Source organism: Macrobrachium rosenbergii, chromosome 48 (genome assembly GCF_040412425.1).
Source record: "Macrobrachium rosenbergii isolate ZJJX-2024 chromosome 48, ASM4041242v1, whole genome shotgun sequence".
NCBI lineage: Eukaryota > Metazoa > Arthropoda > Malacostraca > Decapoda > Palaemonidae > Macrobrachium > Macrobrachium rosenbergii.
In genome coordinates, this window is record NC_089788.1 from 74,540,334 (window position 1) to 74,562,887 (window position 22,554).

Below are 22,554 nucleotides of genomic sequence, written 5' to 3' on the forward strand. Positions count from 1 at the left end.
TAATCATTAATACCAAAATACCAAGACGAGATGTGCGCATGCGTCTACTGTCTCCGTCTCGCTCACAGTTATTGCAAATAATCAGTGTTATTTATGACTTTTATGACTGCTACTTGACGTCCAAAGGTTTCTTTAAGTCCAGCGGTCCAGTGACTTTTCAGTCCGAGGTCTGCAGCCACTGAGGGGGAGAGAGAGAGATGCAGGTAGGTCTATTTCTTGACTGGTGATTTACAGATAGCAAAACATGCACGGTACATAAATAGTTTATTATTATTATTATTATTATTATTATTATTATTATTATTATTATTATTATTATTATTATTATGCTTTTAGAAGAACAATCTAATTCATATATAGCTCTGCGTAGTCGTAGCATTTCGGATGTGCAATACTATCTACGATAGTTTGAAATTTCTCGTTGATCAATCATTTCAGCCCACGAATTCTCCGTGTTCTATTTCTTTATACAATGGTCGAGAATTTTCCCCATCTCTGTCTCTTTAAAATCTTGTGTTGAGAATTCTTTGCCCGATAAGAAAATTTAATGTTTTACTTAATTAAAATCTCGACAGTCAATAAGCTGTAAATTCTGTACAATATCATAAACACTCCACAGATTAAACCAAATTTAGATACTCTTCGAAAGAGCCATAGGCTTCTTGTAGGCCTACACAGAATGACACATCGTCGTTTAAATGTTTTATAGACATTAAAACTTATAAAACATTTGTTTTTTTAGCAGCGTAAACACATTTCACAGATGGTTCACCAACAATGCGTCAGACCCTCTCCCACATAGTGCACCATTCACTTAGATCTCGCACACAAACTCTCTCACTATATTCCCATATCTTGTAGCCTTAACAATCACCTTAATTTTAATATATAAAAAAGGTGGAAAATGACTCTTTTCACACTCTCCATCTGCGTGTTTCCCTCATCCAGACGTACCTTAAACATCCTAGTCAGTTACTCAGTCACACTTTCACCACTGTGCAGCTACATACTCCATTTCTTTGATCCTATGTCATTCCTCTCCAAGTTTGCTCCTTGTTGTGAAGTTCATTTTTCCTTGTCTAATAACTGATCTCTTCTTTTTGTGTTTCCTATTACCTTCTGTAACTTCTTTCAAATTAGCACCATAGTCTCTGGAAGCTTGAATTTGAAGTCAGTGGCCCCTGTGGTGGGCTTGTTCCACGTGAGTAGGGTTCATCTGAATAATAATGATTATAGTTTTTCTTGGGATGGAACACCCTACAGGCTCAGATCAATATCATTCAGTTTCTTGATAGGCTGATTAAGTGTTAAATTTGAACTTCTTTATTATTATGACTAATAAACTAAAATATTTACTTTTTTCAAGGCAAACTTCCCTAAAATGAGAAAATCCTGCAATGAATGGATGGGTTTTTTGCTCATAATGATTCAGGTGCTTCAAACGGCTCCCAGCCTCAACCTGGCTTCAGGTGAGATTCTCTGGAATTATGTTTTAAATGCCATTCCTGTGAGACTAGATTAGATTATATATATATATATATATATATATATATATATATATATATATATATATATATATATATATATATATATTATATTATTGGTTTGAAATTAGACAGTTCTTAAGATAGAACAGGTCATATAGAAAAAGGAGTTGGGGGTGAGTGAAGAGAAGTTTTAGATTCTGGTGAAAGAAGCTGTTTTAAAAAACACTAGGAAGAGGAAGTGAAAGATACGAATGATGATGTGTTAGTTAGTTGATTTGTAAGGATAAATAACAAGTAAAAAATGCGCCGAAGTTTCTTTGGAGCAATTGAGTTCTCTGTATAGCGTATGATCAAGGCCACCGAAAATAGATCTATCTTTCGATGGTCTCGGTAAAATGCTGCATGAGCCGCGGCCCATGAAACTCTAACCACGGGCCGATTGCGGCCTGCCCTATGTCGTTTCCAGCTGCACAATTATGGCTAACTTTGACTTTAAACAAAATAAAAACCACTGAGGCTAGAGGGCTGCAAATTGGTATGTTTGATGACTGGAGGGTGGATGATCAACATACCAATTTGCAGCCCTCTAGCCTCGGTAGCTTTTAAGATCTGAGGGCGGACGGACAGACAAAGCCGGTACAGTAGTTTTCTTTTACGAAAAAATAACAAAAATGAATTCTTTGAGAGGTCAATATTGATAAATGATTATTGTGTTGTAGTCCGATGTTATTATTTTGCATAATAACATCACCCAATAACAAATACAAGTCGTTTATAACTTACTACAACCTACAATGCCTCACAATTAACTCTATAACTCCTTTAATACAACTTTCAGGTCTGACAGCACAGCGAAGTATGGCAGGAGGAGATGGGCCTAACGAAATCAGTCCAGTTGTGTTATCGATTGCCACTCTCTGGCGTAACTGCTCCTATCTCCTCTTCACAGATGGGCAGACCTCTGGATACGAAGAACTGGCTAAGGTAAGTTCTTAATTAGTATTTGCTCAAAATTATATAAAATTATATTTTCTAGTGTTAAGTTTTATTGGCGAAAATATTACGTTAAGATTTTTTTTTTTTTCAGTATAATGCTTTTGGTGTTCATATTAATTCCCAGGCCTTTTCAATAAACCATTTATCAAGTAAATGATTAATTTTAACCTCCCTCGTTCTTAATCCGTACCCACAGGACATAGCCTGGTCATTGGAGTTCCAAGGAACCGCCCAATTTGAAGCCTCTGTCGAGGAAGAAGATGGCGCCAATTTTACCGTTAGCGAGAAGTTAGCGAGTGTAGCCAGAGAGGTAAGTCTCTCTCTCTCTCTCTCTCTCTCTCTCTCTCTCTCTCTCTCTCTCTCTCTCTCTCTCTCTCCATGGCTTTAGTACAGCGAGATGTCAGCTGCTCGTGAGGAATACAAACAGAATTATGCTATTAGACAGAGAAATTTATTTATGGTTACTATAACACTGGCGTCACAATTTCTAGGTTACTGACGCCGTAAATAGAGAAAGGATTAATCAGGTTGAATCTTTCAAATATTAATAAAGAAACATAGACTATATCTGTATAATTATAATAACCACAACGCCCTCTTAATTGAACTTCTCGTATTCATTAAATGCACTTTTTTCTGGGTACGCTCTTCGCTACAAAGCCTTTCTGATATCAGAGTATTTGAGCGAGGTCACGTTGCTGACCTGACCTGTCTTTGAGTTAGAAGTGAAAGATTCAAAGGAGGAAATCAAGCAATGGGGTGACTGTGAGTAAGATTTGGAAATCAGACTGACTGAAACTGTTTACGAAAGTAAGATTACACCAAGGCCTAGTCGCCTACTATCTACATTGCTATACGTTCGCGAATCATAGCACGATAATGGAAATATTTCTAAGACATTTTGTAGATGTGAGAATGAATCAAGAATATTTGGACTTAGATGGAAGGACAGAGTGAGAAACAATACTATAAAAGTCATTACGTAGGTTTATACGTAGTTGAGATAATGATAAAAGTGAGATGGAAATAGTTTGAATATGTCCGCACCTCCCTGGGGAGAATAGTATGTGATAGTGTCACTTGGGTTCCCGTGGGCACCAGAAGTCCCAGACCCACCTAGACCTACTCAGAGGAGAACCATTACACTTTTTCTCCCCGTTCTTTGAAACCAGGTACGACTCCACTTCCGGTGTGTCGTGGTCGTCGTCGTGAGCGATTGCCGCGTTTTCCTGGAGTCCTTCGCCGAGTCGTCCTTGAGAGGACGCCTCCTGTCGGGAACTTCCACTCTGATCGCCGTGGGGCGTCTGGCCCCTCAGGATGTGGAGGCCCTTTCGAAACACTGGACTTTTTCCATGTATAATTCACTCGTCATCGCACCGGGTTCCTCCGACGGGAATTCAAAGAGGTGCGTCCTTTGTCTCATCCTTCGGGATTTCTGGGTCTTGATCCTGAGCAGCTAGTCAGGATGTTGGTTTAGAGGTGAAAACTAGGCCTAGTGTGGACCCTTCGACAGAAACCTTCAGGGAGCAGACATTACAGCATTAGATGTTGCTTTTACACAATTTAAGACTTAACTGCAATATAGTCACTTTCTATATAAGCATAAACAATAAGAAAATTTAAATATACCTTTTTCAAATATTACAAAGAATATGCTACATTTTTAAAAGCAGCTTACACATCATTCCAATCTATTCCAGGTGGAATTTATATTCCTATCTGCCGTTCACAGCCTCCAGAAGCCAGTGGATCAAATTAGGCCACTGGTACCTTTCTAGGGGCCTGGTTTTGCAAAAGGGTTGGCCTATTCTCCCTAAAAAATTCTCAAAGTGAGTTGTCAACTTGCCTACAACTTTATCTACAACCACACTACTCTTCCTCTATAAATCCTTCTATTAGCTATCTTGCTTCTTAATCAGTTCTCCTGGCGTCTATTTCACTTTCTTAAAAAAACACTTATTTCCAAGAAAGATTTCAATATCTAACCCCGCACTGCTCTTCAGCTATCAATCCTCCTATCACTCTAACATTACCAAGCTCATAAAAATGGCGATCAATCATTCGTTTTGACGTGAATATTTACTGCTATTTCTCCATAATCATGTTCCATTAACTTCCTTTATATTAGATACTTAATAACATACAAGTATGTGTGAATAATTGAAGCCACTTCTAAGCACTTAACACTCTACGGTCAAACACACTTAAACTCAATAAATCTTAGTCATGTTACCTGCTTTCAGGATAATAAATTCACGCTTACGCTCAATAAATCCTATGTAATATTACCGGCTTTCAGGATAACAAATCCCAGCAATATTTGCCCAGAGATTTGCTAAAAATGAGAATTGAATGGTCTAAAATCCATTAGTTTATCGGCTGGGAACTGAATTCATTCATGCGTAATGTCTCTCAGATGGAAAGGGAATGTTAAGTGTATTTGTCATTATTGTAATGATGTATTTTATTTGGTATGACTTGGAGAAACAACACAAGTAACATTAATATGTGAATAATATAAAATCTCAGATATACTCTGACTTTTGGATAATGGTAGATGAATTACCAGAATTATATTTACTCGGTTATTGTACGATCGTAATATTTATTCATATTAAGCAGAAAAAAAGTTTAAAAAATGAGAATACGATTGTTTTGACTTTATAGTTTTATTATTTATAAATGAGAACTCAGTAATGTGAGTTCTCTTTTATAAATCTTTCATTCTAGGTCGCCTGACTTATAGACCTACTCTGAAATATATTTTCTCAGAGATAATTTATAAATCAATATAGCTTGTCTCATCATCTTGCATGGGTTGCAATGAGGCTAAGAGAACCCCCTTCGAATTTAGGGGGTGACAAGAGAGAGAGAGAGAGAGAGAGAGAGAGAGAGAGAGATAACAGAAATCCTCCTAACAGCTTTCACGGCGCCACCGTCAACATCAGCGCGCTGCCTTACGAGCCTTACTGGATGGAAGAGACGACCGCCAATGGCGACGTTATCTCCTCAGGCACTGACAAACTGATGTTGGATGCCATGCAGTCGACCCTCAACTTCACCGCGAGGGCTCTGAAGGTCACGACCTGGGATGAGGTGAGGGGAATAAGATCTATTAGCCTTTGAATGTACGATATTCTATACCTTTTTTAGGTCTCATCTTGGGATTAAGTGAGAATACCGTTTATCAGCCTAACAGTATAAAGTATTCTCCACTTTTTGAAGGTTTCATCTTGAAACGAGGCGAGGAGAATTCTATTTATAAGCCTATGTACAATATTCTCCACCTTTTGAAGGTTTCATCTTGGGATTAAATAAGGAGAGTAATATTTCTCAGCCTTTTAATGTACGATATTCTCCACCTCGCAACCTAGCCTGTATTATAAGTCTATCAGTTTTTGTAGTGGCAATTTGCGTAATTTTGTCTTTAAGTCCATCTATTTATGTTCCAAATCTTCCCGATCTTTTAGTATTTCTTCTTATCAAGATCCTATACCGTTCGAATTACTGTAATGTACCGTAATCATGATCTTATCGTCGGAGTGTTTGGAGTTATTTGTAATTACAGTTATGTAACGGTTTGACTAAACCACTGCTATTAGAGATCGTCCAATGATTACAGCCTATTAAGTCTAATTAAGTCTAATTCTAATCGTATTTACAGGTATTGTTATGTAAGACTGTGCAATGATTGCAGTCTGGCAAGTCTAGTTCTAGACGTCTTCACAGGTGTAGCTACTTAACGTTTTGACAGTATCATTGCTATTACGGAACGTCGAATGATTACAGCCTTTTAAGTCTAATTCTAGACGTCTTCACAGGTAGTTCAAAGGGTAGTCGATCGTGAAGCCTGGCTTTCACCAATCATACACGCCGTGTACGAGTCAAGGCTGAAGAGATTCGATTACACGAGGACTTACGAACATGACGTCAACGTCGTCTTCGTCATGGCTAAACCGGTTCCTGAGTCTAAATGGCAGAGTCTGTACTATCCTTTAACTAACGAAGTGTGGCTGTGCATCTTAGGAACGTCTGTGATAGCCTGCTTAGGGCTGATTGGGGTAGGTCAGGGTGGTCAGAAAATGGATTTATAGACTGAAGAACAGTAGGCCTATCCACACTGACTTTGTAAATAAATCGCTTCTTATGTAGGCTGATTTCTATCGGAAAATGGATTTATAGACTGAAGAACAGTAGACCCAGCCTACACTCTTTGACTCAGAGTAAATAAATCACTTCTAATGTCAGTTGACTTTGACCAGACACTGGATTCATAGACTGAACCACAGTATGCCTAAGTTCAGACTCTTTGACTCTAAATAAATCGCTCCTTATGTCAGCTGACTTTGATCAGAAAAAGGATTTATAGTCTGAAGAACAGTAGGCCTAGTCCACACTGTTTGACTCGATGAAAATAAATTTTTTCTTCTCAGGTCATCAGAGGCTCCGAGAAGCTACAAGATCTCAAGAGACTCTCTGCCGAACTTGTCATTCTAGACGTACTGGGGACACTCTTAGGTCAGGGGCTAAGCAACCGTTTGCCAGAGACAGTGTGGTGATTTGAGAAACACACACAATTTCTGTGATTGAGGACTTGATTTGTTTTGTTTGTTTGTGTAACCTAAAAAGTGAAGTTTAAGTTTGCAGAAGTATTGGAACTTTAGTTTGTATGAAAAAATGTATATTTTGGCATAAAGTTTGTTATGAGATTGCCCTTCTGTGCTTGAGTTTATATTTGAGATTGTAACTTTGTCATCATCAGTATGAAACCAAAATTGTAATGTTCCATTTGTCATGAGGAAAGTATTAATTTGTAAAGCTAATTTGAGTTTATGAAGGACAATATCATTTTGTAACGCTTATCTCATTATTTAACTGTGACTTCTTTGCCACGAGTCATTTCTAATGTCGTTGTTTCCCGGCAGGCAGAAGGCGTCTGGAACAGCTACAGATAAGTCTTCCATGTTTGTAAGACTATGTTTTTTCGAAAAAGATAGTCATGTCCTATCTCCAAGACCTTGGTAGCTGGAATCATATTTGTAAATCTTATATTCATTGAGATTTTGGTACCTTAGCAATAATTTTTAGTAATACCTACCTATGACTGACTTGTTTGAGATTTTCATTAACTAGAGTACCCTGATAGCCTATTTCGTGTTTACATTGCTTACCTACCAAGTGGACTCTGATTTTCATACTAGCTATATATGTTTCAGTTACGTTTAAGTAATAAACGTGATGTTCAGTGTTGCGAAGCGTTAAAGCCTGTGATGTAATTTTGGTGTACTAGATATATATATTTTCTTAATTATATTTTGTTATAAATTTGTAACAAGCTTTTCATTTTGAACCTAGACCTAATAGTAGTAGCTATATCTTGCATCAAGTCAACAAGCTATGGTAGGCGTTGGGGTTGTTAGCCTAAGCTTAGAACTTACAGTGATTGTACCAGTGGGAGTAAGCCACTACAGTACCTGTCAATGTACAGATTTAGTATAGTACTAAGTACCTCAGAAACTTTACAGTTCATAAGTAACATCTAGGCCAGTGATTACTTAGCCAACCTAGAGTAACCTATCTATTCTAATGTGTTCATTCACCACTGAATGAATAGTTCTGCTAGCCCAACATCACTTGTTGGATGAATGATCAGTCTTATGTTCTGTAGCTTGCAGTTAAAGGGTGGTTGTAGACTGATTCAATACAGGGTGATAGCAAGCACCACTGGAAGCAGTTGTTTAGCCTAGTAGGCTATATTGTATTCACCACACCCTTGAACTTTGGTCTTGAACCGGATATAATGTTAATTAGCCTAACCTACTTGCGACAGTGTTTACAAATATGATTTCTTAGGTCTGGAGAATAAGTTCAGATTAGCTATGAGCAGATGTTTGCTTGAGAAAATTTACCTACTTGGTTTGGATTTTTGTGTAATTTTTCTAGGATTTAAGAAATTTGTACCAAGTTACTGTTATGTAGCCTAGCCTACTACATTACCCATTTTGTAACGTCACTTACTTTTGACTATCATTTATTTTGTGTTGTGCATAGCCTAGCCTATGTACGTAAACCTGATTTGTCCTTAGTGGGAATGTTTTGTATGTGATCTGATTTTGTGATATATTTTGTTAACCTTGTCAGTAGTAATGGCTGCTGCGGTTGATGAATCCAAGTCATATCTTTAGATATAAGGTTGTTTGTGACGACCTGAGGGATATCATTTCATTATTAGAAGATGAACTTAAAGTAACTCCTTCACCTACCCTCCGTTCTTTACAGTTTTCTGAATCTCAGTTAGCAAGGGAATATGAGTCCTTTTTGAAAACTTATGGTCAGTTTGCCAAGATGCCATTGATAGTTCTGAATATGATAAGGAGTGTAGAGACCACAGAGCATTGAAACGTAATGCATGGAAACTACAAACGGATCTTAAGTCTGCTATAGACTCTAGATTAGCTCAGTCCCCTGTGGGACAAACTTTCTCTAATCCCACTCCTAGTCAAGTGGTAGTACCTGCAAAGCACCTTCCCATCCTAAGTTACCAGAAATAAAGATTCCTGAATTTAATGGGGAATTAAGTCATTGGAACAGTTTTTGGGATTCCTTTAGTAGCCTCATTGATAGTCGTCAAGACATTGATCCAGTGTTGAAATTTAATATGCTTAGATCCTATCTCAGAGGTAAAGCCTATAGAACCATAGAAGGCTTATCCATAACAAATGATAATTATAGTGTTGCCCTTAAATTGTTGGAAGTCTAGATTTGCAGATGATAAGCAATTGCTGCAACAACTACATTTACAGCTTATGAATATGAAACCCCAGAACATACCCTTAAAGATTTAACAGATTTTCGTTTAACATTTGAACGTTTGTTATTGCAAATAGAAAGTGTAACCAAAGTACCTTGTGATGACTACTTGCTCAAAGATATAATTTCCAAGAAACTTAGTGTTCAAACTTTAGAGTATCTATTCAATAAGTACAGTACTTATGACCTGACACTGCAACAGCTTTCAAATGGAATTGGTCATCTTATAAAAGTCATGGAATGTTCCCAGTCCCTTTCAGATCAGTCTGTAAACTCAACGGGTAATCAGACTTCAAATTTAAGTTCACATTCAAAGACAAGACATAATCAAAACTTTAATAAGACCAATAGCATTTCCAAGCAAGTAACAGTGTGTCTTCCCAAAAGTCAAATGTTAACACGGCAAATTCATCTAAAAAGTTCAGACCTCATGGAATAGGCCTTGTATGTTTTGTTCAGAAACCCATAGTTCTAAGCTTTGTTCAAAGTATCCTACATGGGAATCTAGGAAAAATAGAATAAGAGATTTAGATTGTTGTTTTGTGTGTATGAAGAAAGGTCATAGAGCTTCAGATTGCAGAGTAACACCAGAGTGTAGACATTGTAGTGGAAAACATCATACATTTCTTTGTATGAAACTAATCAATGGTAGTGCCTCTATTAACCAAGTAGCAACTAACCCTTCCCAGGTAGCATCTAATAAAGGATCTAACCTAAGTAGCAGTGAGTCTCCTACCAGTCAGGTGTTAGTCGGTAATGGTAAAGGGTCTAGAACCGTAACTGTAGCTGAAAATTCTAACAGTATTGTCAGTTCAGTACAGACTGATACTCAGACCGAGAAAGTTCCTTTGACCTCAACAGCACTTCCTACCGCTATAGTTAAGATTTCCAGGATCAGGTGTCGGGAAGTAGTTCGTGTCTTTTTAGACACTGGAGCCCAGCGCACCTTTATTCATTCTGCTTTAGCATCCCGTCTCAGTTGAAACCGATGTACCCCATTTCGCTCAAACTTATCGCATTTGGTAATCATGTTCAGACTGTAACCTGTGACGTCGTTAGTGTTGTTGTGCGTGTTTGGTACACAGCGTATTCTATTTTTGCTGTAGTTTATGATGAAGTGAATACTGAGTTACATATACCTGGTATTGCTAATGTTGCAAAGAAACTCAAAGAAAAGGGAATTAAACTTGCTGATCCATATATTAACTCAGATGTCATCAGTGATATCGGACTTGTAATAGGTGCTGATTATTACTCTAGATTTGTGACAAACAGTACTTTTTGTTCAGGAGTTGTACTTTTAAGTAGTCCAGCAGGTTCCATTATTTTTGGACCTATGCCAAAATGGGCAGATGGCTCTCAGACTGTTAATAACATTAGCGTTCAGCATTCGTTTTGCGCACGCGTATTGGAGTTCAGTTACCAGAGTCAGAATTGAATCAAATTGAAAACCTTTGGAAACTTGATGTTGTAGGTATAAAGACAGAAACCCTTACACCAGAGGAAACTCAGTCAGTACGTCACTTTGAATCTACTTGCCAAAGGGTAGGCAATCAATATTTTGTCGAGTTACCATTCAAGAGTGATGAAAGACCAGCGACTAATTATCGTAAAAGCTTATGGTCAGTTGAAGTCACTTTCCAAATCCTTTGCTGCTCGTCCAGGAATTTATGAACAGTATTCCAAGATATTCAGTGAGTATTTAGATTTGGGATTCATAGAGAAGTAGACAACCCAGAAGTCATAGATGGATTGACTTATTATCTTCCGTATCATTCAGTGTACAAGAATTCCCCTACCACTCCAATTAGAGTGGTGTTTAATGCTTCTAGTAAAGCAGACTCAAAGTCAAAGAGTTTGAATGATTGCTTGTTAACTGGACCTAGCCTAACCAGTAAACTTGTTGAATCTCTTGTTGAATTTCGTACTAACCGGTAGCCGTTGTTGCAGACATATCGAAAGCATTTTTATGCATAGGTATTTCTCCAAATTGTAGGGACTATTGTAGGTTTTTATGGTATGACGATCAAATGCTTCAGAAAGTTGTCACCTATAGATTTAAAGTAGTCCTGTTTGGTGTAACATCATCTCCATTTTTACTTCAGAAAATACTAACCTATCACCTAGAGAATCATTCTAATCCATTAGCAAAAACTTTTGATTTCACGTTTTTATGTAGACAACTTTGCTCATACTTATGTACATGTAGACCAGCTGAAGAGTGACTATCCTCAAATTAATGCTATTATGTCTGAAGCATCTATGCCATTACAATGTTGGGTGAGTAACAATTCAAAATTTAATGAAGATATTGGTATTAATCAGGAGAAACTAAACTTACATGATGTTAATGTTCTTGGTATCTCATGGAATTCTGTCCAGTGATGAAATATCATTATACCAAAGTAAGAAAGTATGTAAGGAGGAGTGTATGCATCATCAAATCACCAAAGATTAGCATTATCTGTAATTTCTAGTGGTTTTGATCCATTAGGATTTTTGTCACCAGTTTTGATCAAGGGAAAGTTATTTATACAGAAGCTTTGGAAATGTAAATATTCTTGGGATGAACAGTTACCCGAGTCATTAGTTCAAGAATTTCAGAGCATTTGCCAGAGTCTCAGTCAGATCTTTACCATTAAATTCCCAAGATGTGTAATTAATCCAAACATTTCAGATTTACATATATTTTTGTGATTCATCAGCAGTAGCATATGGTTTAGTAGCTTATGCTGTGGATTCAGAAACAAATCTAGTAATCTCCTTATGAGTAAAGTTCGAGTAGCACCAAGCCCTCCACTTACCATTCCTAAATTAGAATTACTTGCACTCACACTTGCAACACGATTAGCTGAGACCCTCTTATCCAACAATGAATTTGGATTTAGAAGTTGTACATTGTGGACTGATAGTGAAGTCACAATTAGTTGGGTATATCATGATAAATCTTCAGAAGTATTTGTGAGAAATAGAGTTGCTGAAATTCGCACCTTACGAAGAGATTATAATTTGTGCATATTACATGTTCCTCCAGTCAGAATTCTGCAGATTTAGTAACTCGAGGTGTTACCGTTTCAAAGTTAGCTAACAGTTTGATGTGGAAACATGGACCTTCATTTTTGCTTAACTTTGAGTACCCGCCTCAGAAGGAATTTGTTTGCAATTCTGCAGTAGTATCAGAAATTTTAGTAGAACCAAACATAATCCAACCTATTTGTCCCTGTATTTGATATGGGAAGATATTCCTCTTACTAAAGTAATGAGAGTGATATCAAAAGTCATGAAAATTTGTAATAAGTATTTCCCTGATAAATTCAAGTTGAATACTTTACATTCCTGCATAAGATTAGCTCAGTTACAGAGTTTTCTCTACTTTATTTGAATATTTGAAACAGCCAGAGAAGAGTCCTAAACCAGCTACAGAAATTTTGAATTTGCCAAGCAACTTGATATGTTTATGAATGAAGACCAGTTGATTTGTTGTGGAGGTAGATTACAGAACTCAGATCTGTCTCCTGAAACACAATGTCCAATTTATTTACCTGCCAAACATCCTTGACCAAATTAATCATAACTCATTATCATAATCATCATTGTCATTGTGGGTTAAGTCAAACATTGCTGGGTCTTAGACAGCAATTTTTGGATATCAAAAGCCAGAGTCATTATAAAGAATATCATTAGTAAATGTGTGCTATGTAGAAAGGTAGTTGGTAAGACTATCCCTCAACCAGGTCCACCTCCCTACCAGAGGAGAGAGTCCGATATGTCAGACCATTCAGTTCTGTTGGAGTAGACTTTACTGGATCTATAACTATTGTTGATCCTGCAACTGCTAGTGACAGTGAACGAGTATATGTTTGCCTGTTTACCTGTACTACCTCAAGAGCAGTACATCTAGAACTGTGTAGTTCTCTTACTACCTCAGAATTCTTATTAGCCCCTTCGCCGATTTGGTGCAAGGTTAGGTGTCCCGTCTGTTGTCATTTCTGATAACGGTACCAATTTTAGAGGAGCAGAGAGATTTCTTAATGATATCAAAGATGAACCAGAAGTAAGAACATATATGCAGAGATAACAACATAGTGTGGAAATTTAACACCCCTCGTTCACCATGGAGTGGTGGTTTCTTTGAGAGACTGATTGGAAGTGTCAAGAGTAGCCTTCATAAATCTCTCTTTAAGAAACGCATCTCATTTAATGAGTTACGCACTCTTTTATGCGTGAAATTGAGTGTATTATCAATTCTCGTCCACTTACCTATTTGTCAGAAGACATCCGAGAGGAGTATCTCAGTCCTTCTCATCTGATATATGGAAGAACAGTAACCCTGTTCCCACCTCTGAATTCCTTTTGGAGCGGATGTTCCATATAGAGAAAATTTGGATTTGAGAGTACAGTATGCTCTGACTGTCAGACCTATTGAAGAAGTATGAGAAAGTGTGGATGAATTCTTACCTCACATCACTGAAGGAAAGACATTTAACTTGTGCCAAAGACAAATCTTGTTTAGTGAAAGTTGGTGATTTAGTACTTGTGCTAATAGAAAATAAGACTAGAGCCAATTATCCTTTAGGGTTAGTTACCCAGTTAATAAAGGGCAATGATGATGTTGTCGGAGTGCGATAGTTCATACAGCAGATGTAGAATATATGAGACCTATTTCCAAATTAATTCCATTAGAATTGCATCATGAGGTGATTCCTGATGTGGAACCCATAGCATCACCCGATTCCTCCTGCAGTACCCAATGCACCGCCTAGGTTTAAACGCCATGCCGCATGCAAAGCAGAACAGTTGCGCTATAGAGATTTAATAGATAATGATCTCTTGTGAGGCCTTACTTACAGTAGTTAGATTAGTCCTACACCCCTTTTTTGGGGGAGTGTGGTGATTTGAGAAACCACACACAATTTCTGTGATTGAGGACTTGATTTGTTTTGTTTGTTTGTGTAACCTAAAAGTGAAGTTTAAGTTTGCAGAAGTATTGGAACTTTAGTTTGTATGAAAAAATGTATATTTTGGCATAAAGTTTGTTATGAGATTGCCCTTCTGTGCTTGAGTTTATATTTGAGATTGTAACTTTGTCATCATCAGTATATGAAACCAAAATTGTAATGTTCCATTTGTCATGAGTGAAAGTATTAAATTTGTAAAGCTAATTTGAGTTTATGAAGGACAATATCATTTTGTAACGCTTATCTCATTATTTAACTGTGACTTCTTTGCCACGAGTCATTTCTAATGTCGTTGTTTCCGGCAGGCAGAAGGCGTCTGGAACAGCTACAGATAAGTCTTCCATGTTTGTAAGACTATGTTTTTCGAAAAAGATAGTCATGTCCTATCTCCAAGACCTTGGTAGCTGTAAATCATATTTGTAAATCTTATATTCATTGAGATTTTGGTACCTTAGCAATAAGCTTTAGTAATACCTACCTATGACTGACTTGTTTGAGATTTTCATTAACTAGAGTACCCTGATAGCCTATTTCGTGTTTACATTGCTTACCTACCAAGTGGACTCTTGATTTTCATACTAGCTATATATGTTTCAGTTACGTTTAAGTAATAAACGTGATGTTCAGTAAGTGAAGCGTTAAAGCCTGTGATGTAATTTTGGTGTACTAGATATATATATTTTTCTTAATTATATTTTGTTATAAATTTGTAACAAGCTTTTCATTTGAACCTAGACCTAATAGTAGTAGCTATATCTTGCATCAAGTCAACAAGCTACGGTAGGCGTTGGGTTTGTTAGCCTAAGCTTAGAACTTATGGTGATTGTACCAGTGGGAGTAAGCCACTACAGTACCTGTCAATGTACAGATTTAGTATAGTACTAAGTACCTCAGAAACTTTACAGTTCATAAGTAACATCTAGGCCAGTGATTACTTAGCTAACCTAGAGTAACCTATCTATTCTAATGTGTTCATTCACCACTGAATGAATAGTTCTACTAGCCCAACATCACTTGTTGGATGAATGATCAGTCTTATGTCTCTGTAGCTTGCAGTTAAAGGGTGGTTGTAGACTGATTCAATACAGGGTGATAGCAAGCACCACTGGAAGCAGTTGTTTAGCCTAGTAGGCTATATTGTATTCACCACAGACAGCTTCGACCAAAGTCCTGTTGCTAATTTGGTTGACATTTGCTTTCATCGTGGGTACAGTTTACAAGGGGAATTTGATGGCTTTCCTTGTCGCGCCTAGATACCCACCGAGGCCAGAGACCTTAGAGGAATTGGTGAAAATTGTCCAGAGGTTCGTCCCTTTCCACATTATAAATTCTAGGCCTATTACGTGGTAAAATGTGGCATGGCTAACTCGTCCTCACATTTCACAGTAGATTTTTACCTCCTCCCGCAGGGCAACGATGCCCAGTTTCGGTAATCCCCTTCGGGAAATCCTGAGGAACTCGGAAACGGAGTCGATGAGAGCCCTGGGCAACAAGATGGAATTGGGGTATGAGATCGAAGAGGGCCTCAGACTCACACTGCAGAAGAAGTAAGGAAAGTATTTTAGAATGTTATATTTTTCTCATTACTTAATACTTATTTTTTATCTGCATATTTATTTTCAATACTTTTATTTTCAATAATTTCATTTTTAAAAATTCGCTTTCGTTCTTTTTCAAGTTTATTTTAATTCTCGTGTCTTATTTTGATTTTTATTATCTGATGATTATTATCTTTTATCATTTTTATTAATGATATTTTTTCATGAGAACGTTATTTCAGTGTATTGTTTCTCATACCATTCCATTCTCCAAAGACTTCAACTAAATATAAGTAAAAGCCTAATACAAAGAAGAAGAAGAAGAAGGATCCGTTTATCCACTGCAGTCTCTTTTATAGGAATATTTAAGTCACTCGATTCCAAATCACTTGCTGATTAACTGTCCGCTAAGAGTCATCAGCTGCCATGTCACGCACAGTCCTGAGTTGGACACAGATATGACAAGAAATAAGATTATCGAAAAATAATTAAAATTAGAATCTTCTGTAGGGCTGACCTCCTTGGTGTCTTAAAAGCAATCGTGGAGGGACCTAAATTCTATTATTTTCAGGTTTTAAGTTGATTACATCAGGAGTTGTTTGAGCAACGTTAAAAAGAACGAAAAAAAATGAAAGATAATTTTCTCCTGTTTATTTGGTGTTATGTGCGTGAGCTAAGATTACTAGCAGTCAATATAACTGTCCTTAATTTCAAGATGATATAGTTAGGCCTACCCCTGAAATACAGGTTATAGATTTCAAGAAAAAGGGAAAACAAAAAGGAAGTCTAAGCATCTTGTAGCCTGGCCCTAGATTGAGGAAAGAATACATTGCCGCCATCTTTCTTGACTCAGATACCCGCACTTCGGCTCACTTCGTTTCCTTCAGTACGAAGTTGCAGAGCGATACACCGATGCCGATGGGACGTCTCCGCTCTACCTGGGCAGGGAAGGGATCATGCCCATCTTCAACGCTTGGCCCATACCCCACGACGCCCCTTACAAAGAAGACCTCGATTTCGTCGTCTTGGCTCTGATTGAGGTGAGAAGGAATGAGTTGGTTTAATTTTATTCACAGTTTTATAATAAAAATATTTTTGTATGTTAACCGATCTGAGTCTTAGAAAAAAACATAATAATGGAGGAAAAAATTCCTGGAATGTATTCCGGAGGAGGATGAATATAATGGAATTTTAAATTTCCCTTTGACGGCTTTTGTTGATGACGAGGATGTTTTATTTGTTTGTTTGTTTACTTGTGAAATTTTCGATCTTTATTTCTGGGCATGATATGCATCATATTCGGCAAGCATGGCGAATCTTATTAATCTTACTGGAATACCATAATGATCAGTGGTGCAAGACCCTTCATAATATTGGTCAGTGCAAGGTTTTACTTTCATTTTTGAATCCGTTCAGGCTTAGTTATGTTTTAATCACCCGTAGAAGGGAAAAAAAATTATTGTAGATTTCACTCACCATAACCTAACCCCATCACCCACCATCTCCCCCAGGGAGGCATCTACAACAAGTGGATGGAAGACTGGCTGGAAGAGGCCAAGAGAGTTGGCCGACAGAGCCGCAGGCGGCAGAAGCTGGAAGCAGGCGCCCGACTGGAAAGCTGGACGGGCGAATTCCCCACAGAGGCCACTAACGACATGCAACCGAGAGCTCTCAATCTAGTCCATTTCCAAGGGCCTCTGATGCTCTTGGCCCTCGGCACGGTTTTAGCGGGCCTGTCCTTTTTGGCTGAGAGCTTCAACGTTTGGTTTTCGTCTGCCAAGGGAATTTGGGTTAGGCTGAGAGGACAAAATATGGAGAAATTGCTTTAGGCTTCACGAAATACAACACTGTTGACCAGCCCATGTTTATGTGTTGGCTTGTGGATGAATTATTATTACTAGGAAACTCTGCAAGGTAAGTCACTTACTTATTATCATACTCAGGCATTCAAATATTCAGTATTTCATCAATGATTAACCAATTATAATCGTTAATTACCTTCTGTAAAATAGTAGTTCTCACAACGGCCCGTAATATTACGTATCTGGAGCCTTGATGTTACGTTGCATAACAGAAAGTTATGAATTTTAAATTTTTCGAAATGATTCTCCAAGACAGACAGAAATACGCACACTTGGGTCTCGTCTATACTAGGATGGGTTATCGGTAAGGGAAAAGCAAGACAACATTGTCAAATAATGCCCTTGAGCATCCACTGGGGCATAAGGCTAGCAATTTCACCCCTAAACATGCATGCTGAAAACCACAGAGGTAGGACCTACTTGAGTCTCTTCCTAGTAGTAGGTATATGTATATATATATAGTATATATATATGTGTGTGTGTGTGTATATATATATATATATATATATATATATATATATATATATATATATATATATATATATATATATATATATATATATATATATATAAATTACATCCTGAGTCATATTTTAGTATTGTATTTGTAGTTTGTATTCCTGTTTGGTGTTACATTAAGAAGAATACTTCCCAGTTGAGCTTGGGTTAGACTTGAGCAAAGTACTGACCTCAGTTTGGTAAGGTCATTATACTTACTGATATGGTATTTGCATCTGATCAAATAGAATTTTTTTTCAATCTATGCCATCTTATAGTCAGTATTAAAAAAAACATATGTCTAGTATATACCTAAATGATAAACTGATTATGAAATACATGTCATAACTATAAGACTTATTGTATACTGTGATAGATCTGATAATTTATTAGTGTTCATCATATTTTTCTTGTATCCTTGTAATATGTGAAATAAAAAGCCGTAAATTTATTTTCTTTTGGGCAGTGACACGAATAAGTATTTTACAATTTGGAAATTGATATCTTTACTTTTGTCATATAATCCTGTGGCACACTTTTTGTATTATTTAGTCTCAATGCACAAAAATTAAGCTTCACAGCTTGGGATAAAAATTCATGGGTATTAGTTATAGTAAATATGAGAGAAGAAGAAAAATGAATGAAGGGAAGAGTTTTATCAACCTGGGAATGCTCATGTATCAAAGCCAGTCACATGGTACTGCCCCAGTTCAGTAAAATGAAAGGGGGAAGAATAAAAGTAAAGCAGAAATTTATTGACAATACTTGATAATAATGATTTTAGAAACCTCTCGTTTTTTGGGGTTTCATGTTGTAGAAAAGGGTAATGGTCAAGGATTGAAATAAACAGTTTGATGTAGTATTAAATCAAGTAAAGCTAAAGACGCTTAAAATAGTAAAAAACAAGGAATTCAATGAAAAAATGTAATAAACAGCATGAAAAAGAAAGGGTATAAGTTGAAAAAAGCTCTGCACTCACGCGGATAGTGTAGTGTGCCCGAAACTGTGTCTGTACAGAGAACGCTTACGAACCAGGAACTATGATGAGAAACTTGCTAATAATACCCAAATCATTGTAAACTGAGAAAGGTGACCATAAATTAAGTAAGAAAAAAAAGTTGGAATCATGACTCATGAAATTATGAAGGAAAGTAAGAGATATGCCCCCAGAAATATGGATTAAAACTTAAGGAACTGGGGTAATCCGTGATATCTCTCCCAATGTACAATATATGTAGGAAGCACACAATTAGTATGGAGGTGAAGCAATATATGAAACAGGATTTAATAAGGAAATGAAAGACAAGTTTGCCAAGAAAATCGCATAAAAGTAAAGTTAAAAGATGGACGATTATGTGAGAGAAAGGGAATTTTACTGTCCACAGATGCTTTACTTACGAGAGAACCAGTAATAATAATGACTTTAGCTGGAATACGCTGGAACTAAAATGAAACAATGAAAGGAAAATACTGTGTGAAAACTTGAGCTGTGAATAGTTGAGAAGAGAGGAAATAACGTAATGTATATCAAAAGACAAGGAGAACTGCCTGCAGAAGCAGTGAGAGACATAATCTAGGTAACACGAGTTAGAAAATATGTCTGTAGTAATTAAGAAGCAATGTCAGGGTAGATTATAGCTAATGAGGATGAATCTAATGCTTCTTTTACCTTAGATGTACCCTTTATATATTGTTATGACCTCTGCCTATAAACTCTAAAGGAAGTCCTCCATGAAAGGCCTAAATAAGCTACAGTGCCCTGTAATACAGCATTTCATATTTAACTTAAACTTCAATAGGCAGTGCCTGTAATAAGTGTTACTTAAATATGAAATAACTAATAATTTTAAGGAAATCACAATAGGAAACTGGTTTTGGGTGTTGAAATGGGAAAACTCGTGAACTGCAGGGTTGCATCCTAACCTAACTTAACCAAATTGCCGTATCTTCCAGCATGGGGCTTTTGCCCCCCTCTTGGACTCCCCACACCTAACCTGAAATAAGCCATTAATCATAGAGTAAAACATAGGCATACATCCTTTTTAACCCTGGAAGTTATTACCTGCCTGACCTGAGGCCTTGCTGTTAACCCCCATTCCAGTGGACTAGGCCTGCTTTAAGCTTTCTTATGCATGCCCTGTAGAAGGGTAGTCCGTCAGTGCACCTCATGCAGTGTACCGTAGGCATTACTTGAGGTTTTTTGCAGCGTGCCTTCAGCCCATTGCTGCAATCCCTTTCATTCCTTACACTGTACATCCATTCATATTTTCTTTCTTCCATCTTACTTTCCACCTCTCCTAACAACTGATTCATAGTGCAACTGAGAGGTTTTCCTCCTGTTATGCCTTTGACACTTTTACTGTCAATTTCCATTTCAGCATTGAATGCGTGGCAGTTCTAAGTACAGGATACATCCAAAGCCTCTTGTTATGATCACTGTGAATTATACTAAAAAGGTCTCGCCATATACCCTAAACAATCCATCGTTCCTAGGCCTTAGACTGACTGTCGAGTGTACAATCTATTATGTGTCAGATAATAATTTCAAGGTTTCCAACTGTGCCTCTCCTCTAGTAGGCTACTCTGCTCCCTTTTATTGATTTGCACATTAAAGTAAAGTTTAACCGTCATACATTAATTTTATAAATGCTTTGGATCAGTTTTGCCACATTTGGGTAAAATCAGCAGCAGTCCAAATTCAAATGGATGATAAAATTCCTTTGAGAATAAAATTCTTTTCTTGAAGTCCTGAATTTGGACTATGCCCATGCTATGTCTGTGATGACTAAAATAGGTATGCTGCAGGCTAGCCCAAGGCCAAAGTTAGGTTAGGTTACTTTGCCATGGGATAAGCTAGTTGCATTACCTGTCCATTAGTAGCATATATAATAAAAGTGCAAGTTCAGATTTAGGTTTTAGGTAAGTTATGAAACATTGAAAATGTTTAGTTGTCTGTGTCTGAATAACTCACAATGTTGGCAGCAGTCAATCTCTGTTAGGGTATATAGTCTTGAATGAGAGTCAGATTGCTTTTACAAACAAGCCAGTAATATGTGCAGACCATAGCTTAGTCACATTGTTTTCATATGGGGACAAACCTTAAAATTTCACCTATGCAAGTCGCTAAGTGTGCAGGAAATTAGTCAGCTGATGGAGTTATTATTAAAAAAAAAATGTTAGGTTACGATTCTTATGCTTAGCACTTGCAAGAGGAGACTTCCCCCATAGTTAATGCCAAAGGAGACAAATTATATAATAGAAAGTTGGTAAGAAATTTTTAGTTTTTGCCCTGGGTTAGGATGTAAGGCGAGAAAAAACACTTTTTTTATTTTCTCTTGCCCTTTGGTCAGGCAATACATAGCTTGAGGTGTATAGGTAAGTGGCCCCAGGTGGATTTTACCCCACCTGGTTGATCAACTTTCTAAATTTTATTACTCAGATTATCACCTTATTTGAGAAGAATCCTGCGAATGAACTATAGGCTATAGTAATAATAATAATAATGATACTAGTTGATTTATACACATAAACTGGTGTTGCACTGATTAATAATAATGGGAATTTAGGGATAATTCAGAGTAGTGAATACTAACAAGTTTTCATTGGCTGGGATTTTCTCCATTTCTGAGCATTAACTAGCCTAGTGTGGAATTGCCATTAGCATTGAGGGTTAGATTTAAGTATTTACATTGTAAAATATGTATCTAATATTTTTGTTCTCATTTCAGGTAATGGGAAAGCACTCAAAAACATATGTCACTCACATGTTACATTTGAATGTTTGCTGCTGCTCTCACTATCAAGGAAGCTTCAAAGGCAGGCTTCAAGCTTTAGTGCAATTGCTGTGCCTTAACTGATATGTTGTCAGTGATTGTTTTATTTCTGAAAGTATGTTCTTTAAATTGTATGCAGGCCTGTGTATACGAAATTTAAACCATTGCCTTACGAGAACCAGTTATTTTCATTACTTAGAAGGAGAGGTGATTAAGAATTTACTAAGACCATCTTGGTCTTGCAAAAGGTTAGTTACACTTATGGTTTTACCAAAAGTCTCATCTCACCTGCTTTCCAATTTATAATTTATCAGATTTGGCTGAATGAATAGCAGTACCCTTTATATTTTTTCTTTTACGTTCAACATCCGTTGTCAAAGTAAATACATTTTACATTATAAAACCTCTTACTGAACAAATATAAAATAACTTTTGTTAGTCAAAAGTGCAAAAACTTTGTTTCTCTTTATGATTGATGTAAGAAAAAAACTTTGGAACAAATGTCAGGTTTTATTTTATTTGTGTTCATATATATGTATATATATTTTGCTTTTTTAGTCAGTGCTTTTGCCATACCAAAACTTTGGAACAAATGACTATAATGTATGTATATATATTATGACAATCATTTC

At 36.9% G+C, this 22,554-nt stretch overlaps 1 protein-coding gene across 1 annotated transcript; it reads left to right on the top strand.

The window, feature by feature from the left end:
• Window positions 1-1,423: 1,423 nt before the first annotated feature.
• Window positions 1,424-22,295, top strand: LOC136831145 (ionotropic receptor 93a-like). The gene is made up of 12 exons (XM_067091099.1): window positions 1,424-1,469; window positions 2,326-2,471; window positions 2,680-2,793; window positions 3,656-3,942; window positions 5,279-5,579; window positions 6,305-6,574; window positions 6,917-7,033; window positions 15,404-15,555; window positions 15,661-15,798; window positions 16,643-16,829; window positions 17,301-17,703; window positions 21,878-22,295. The coding sequence occupies exons 1-11, from the start codon at window positions 1,424-1,426 to the stop codon at window positions 17,616-17,618; spliced, it is 2,076 nt and encodes a 691-aa protein (XP_066947200.1). The 3' UTR covers window positions 17,619-17,703; window positions 21,878-22,295.
• Window positions 22,296-22,554: the final 259 nt, after the last annotated feature.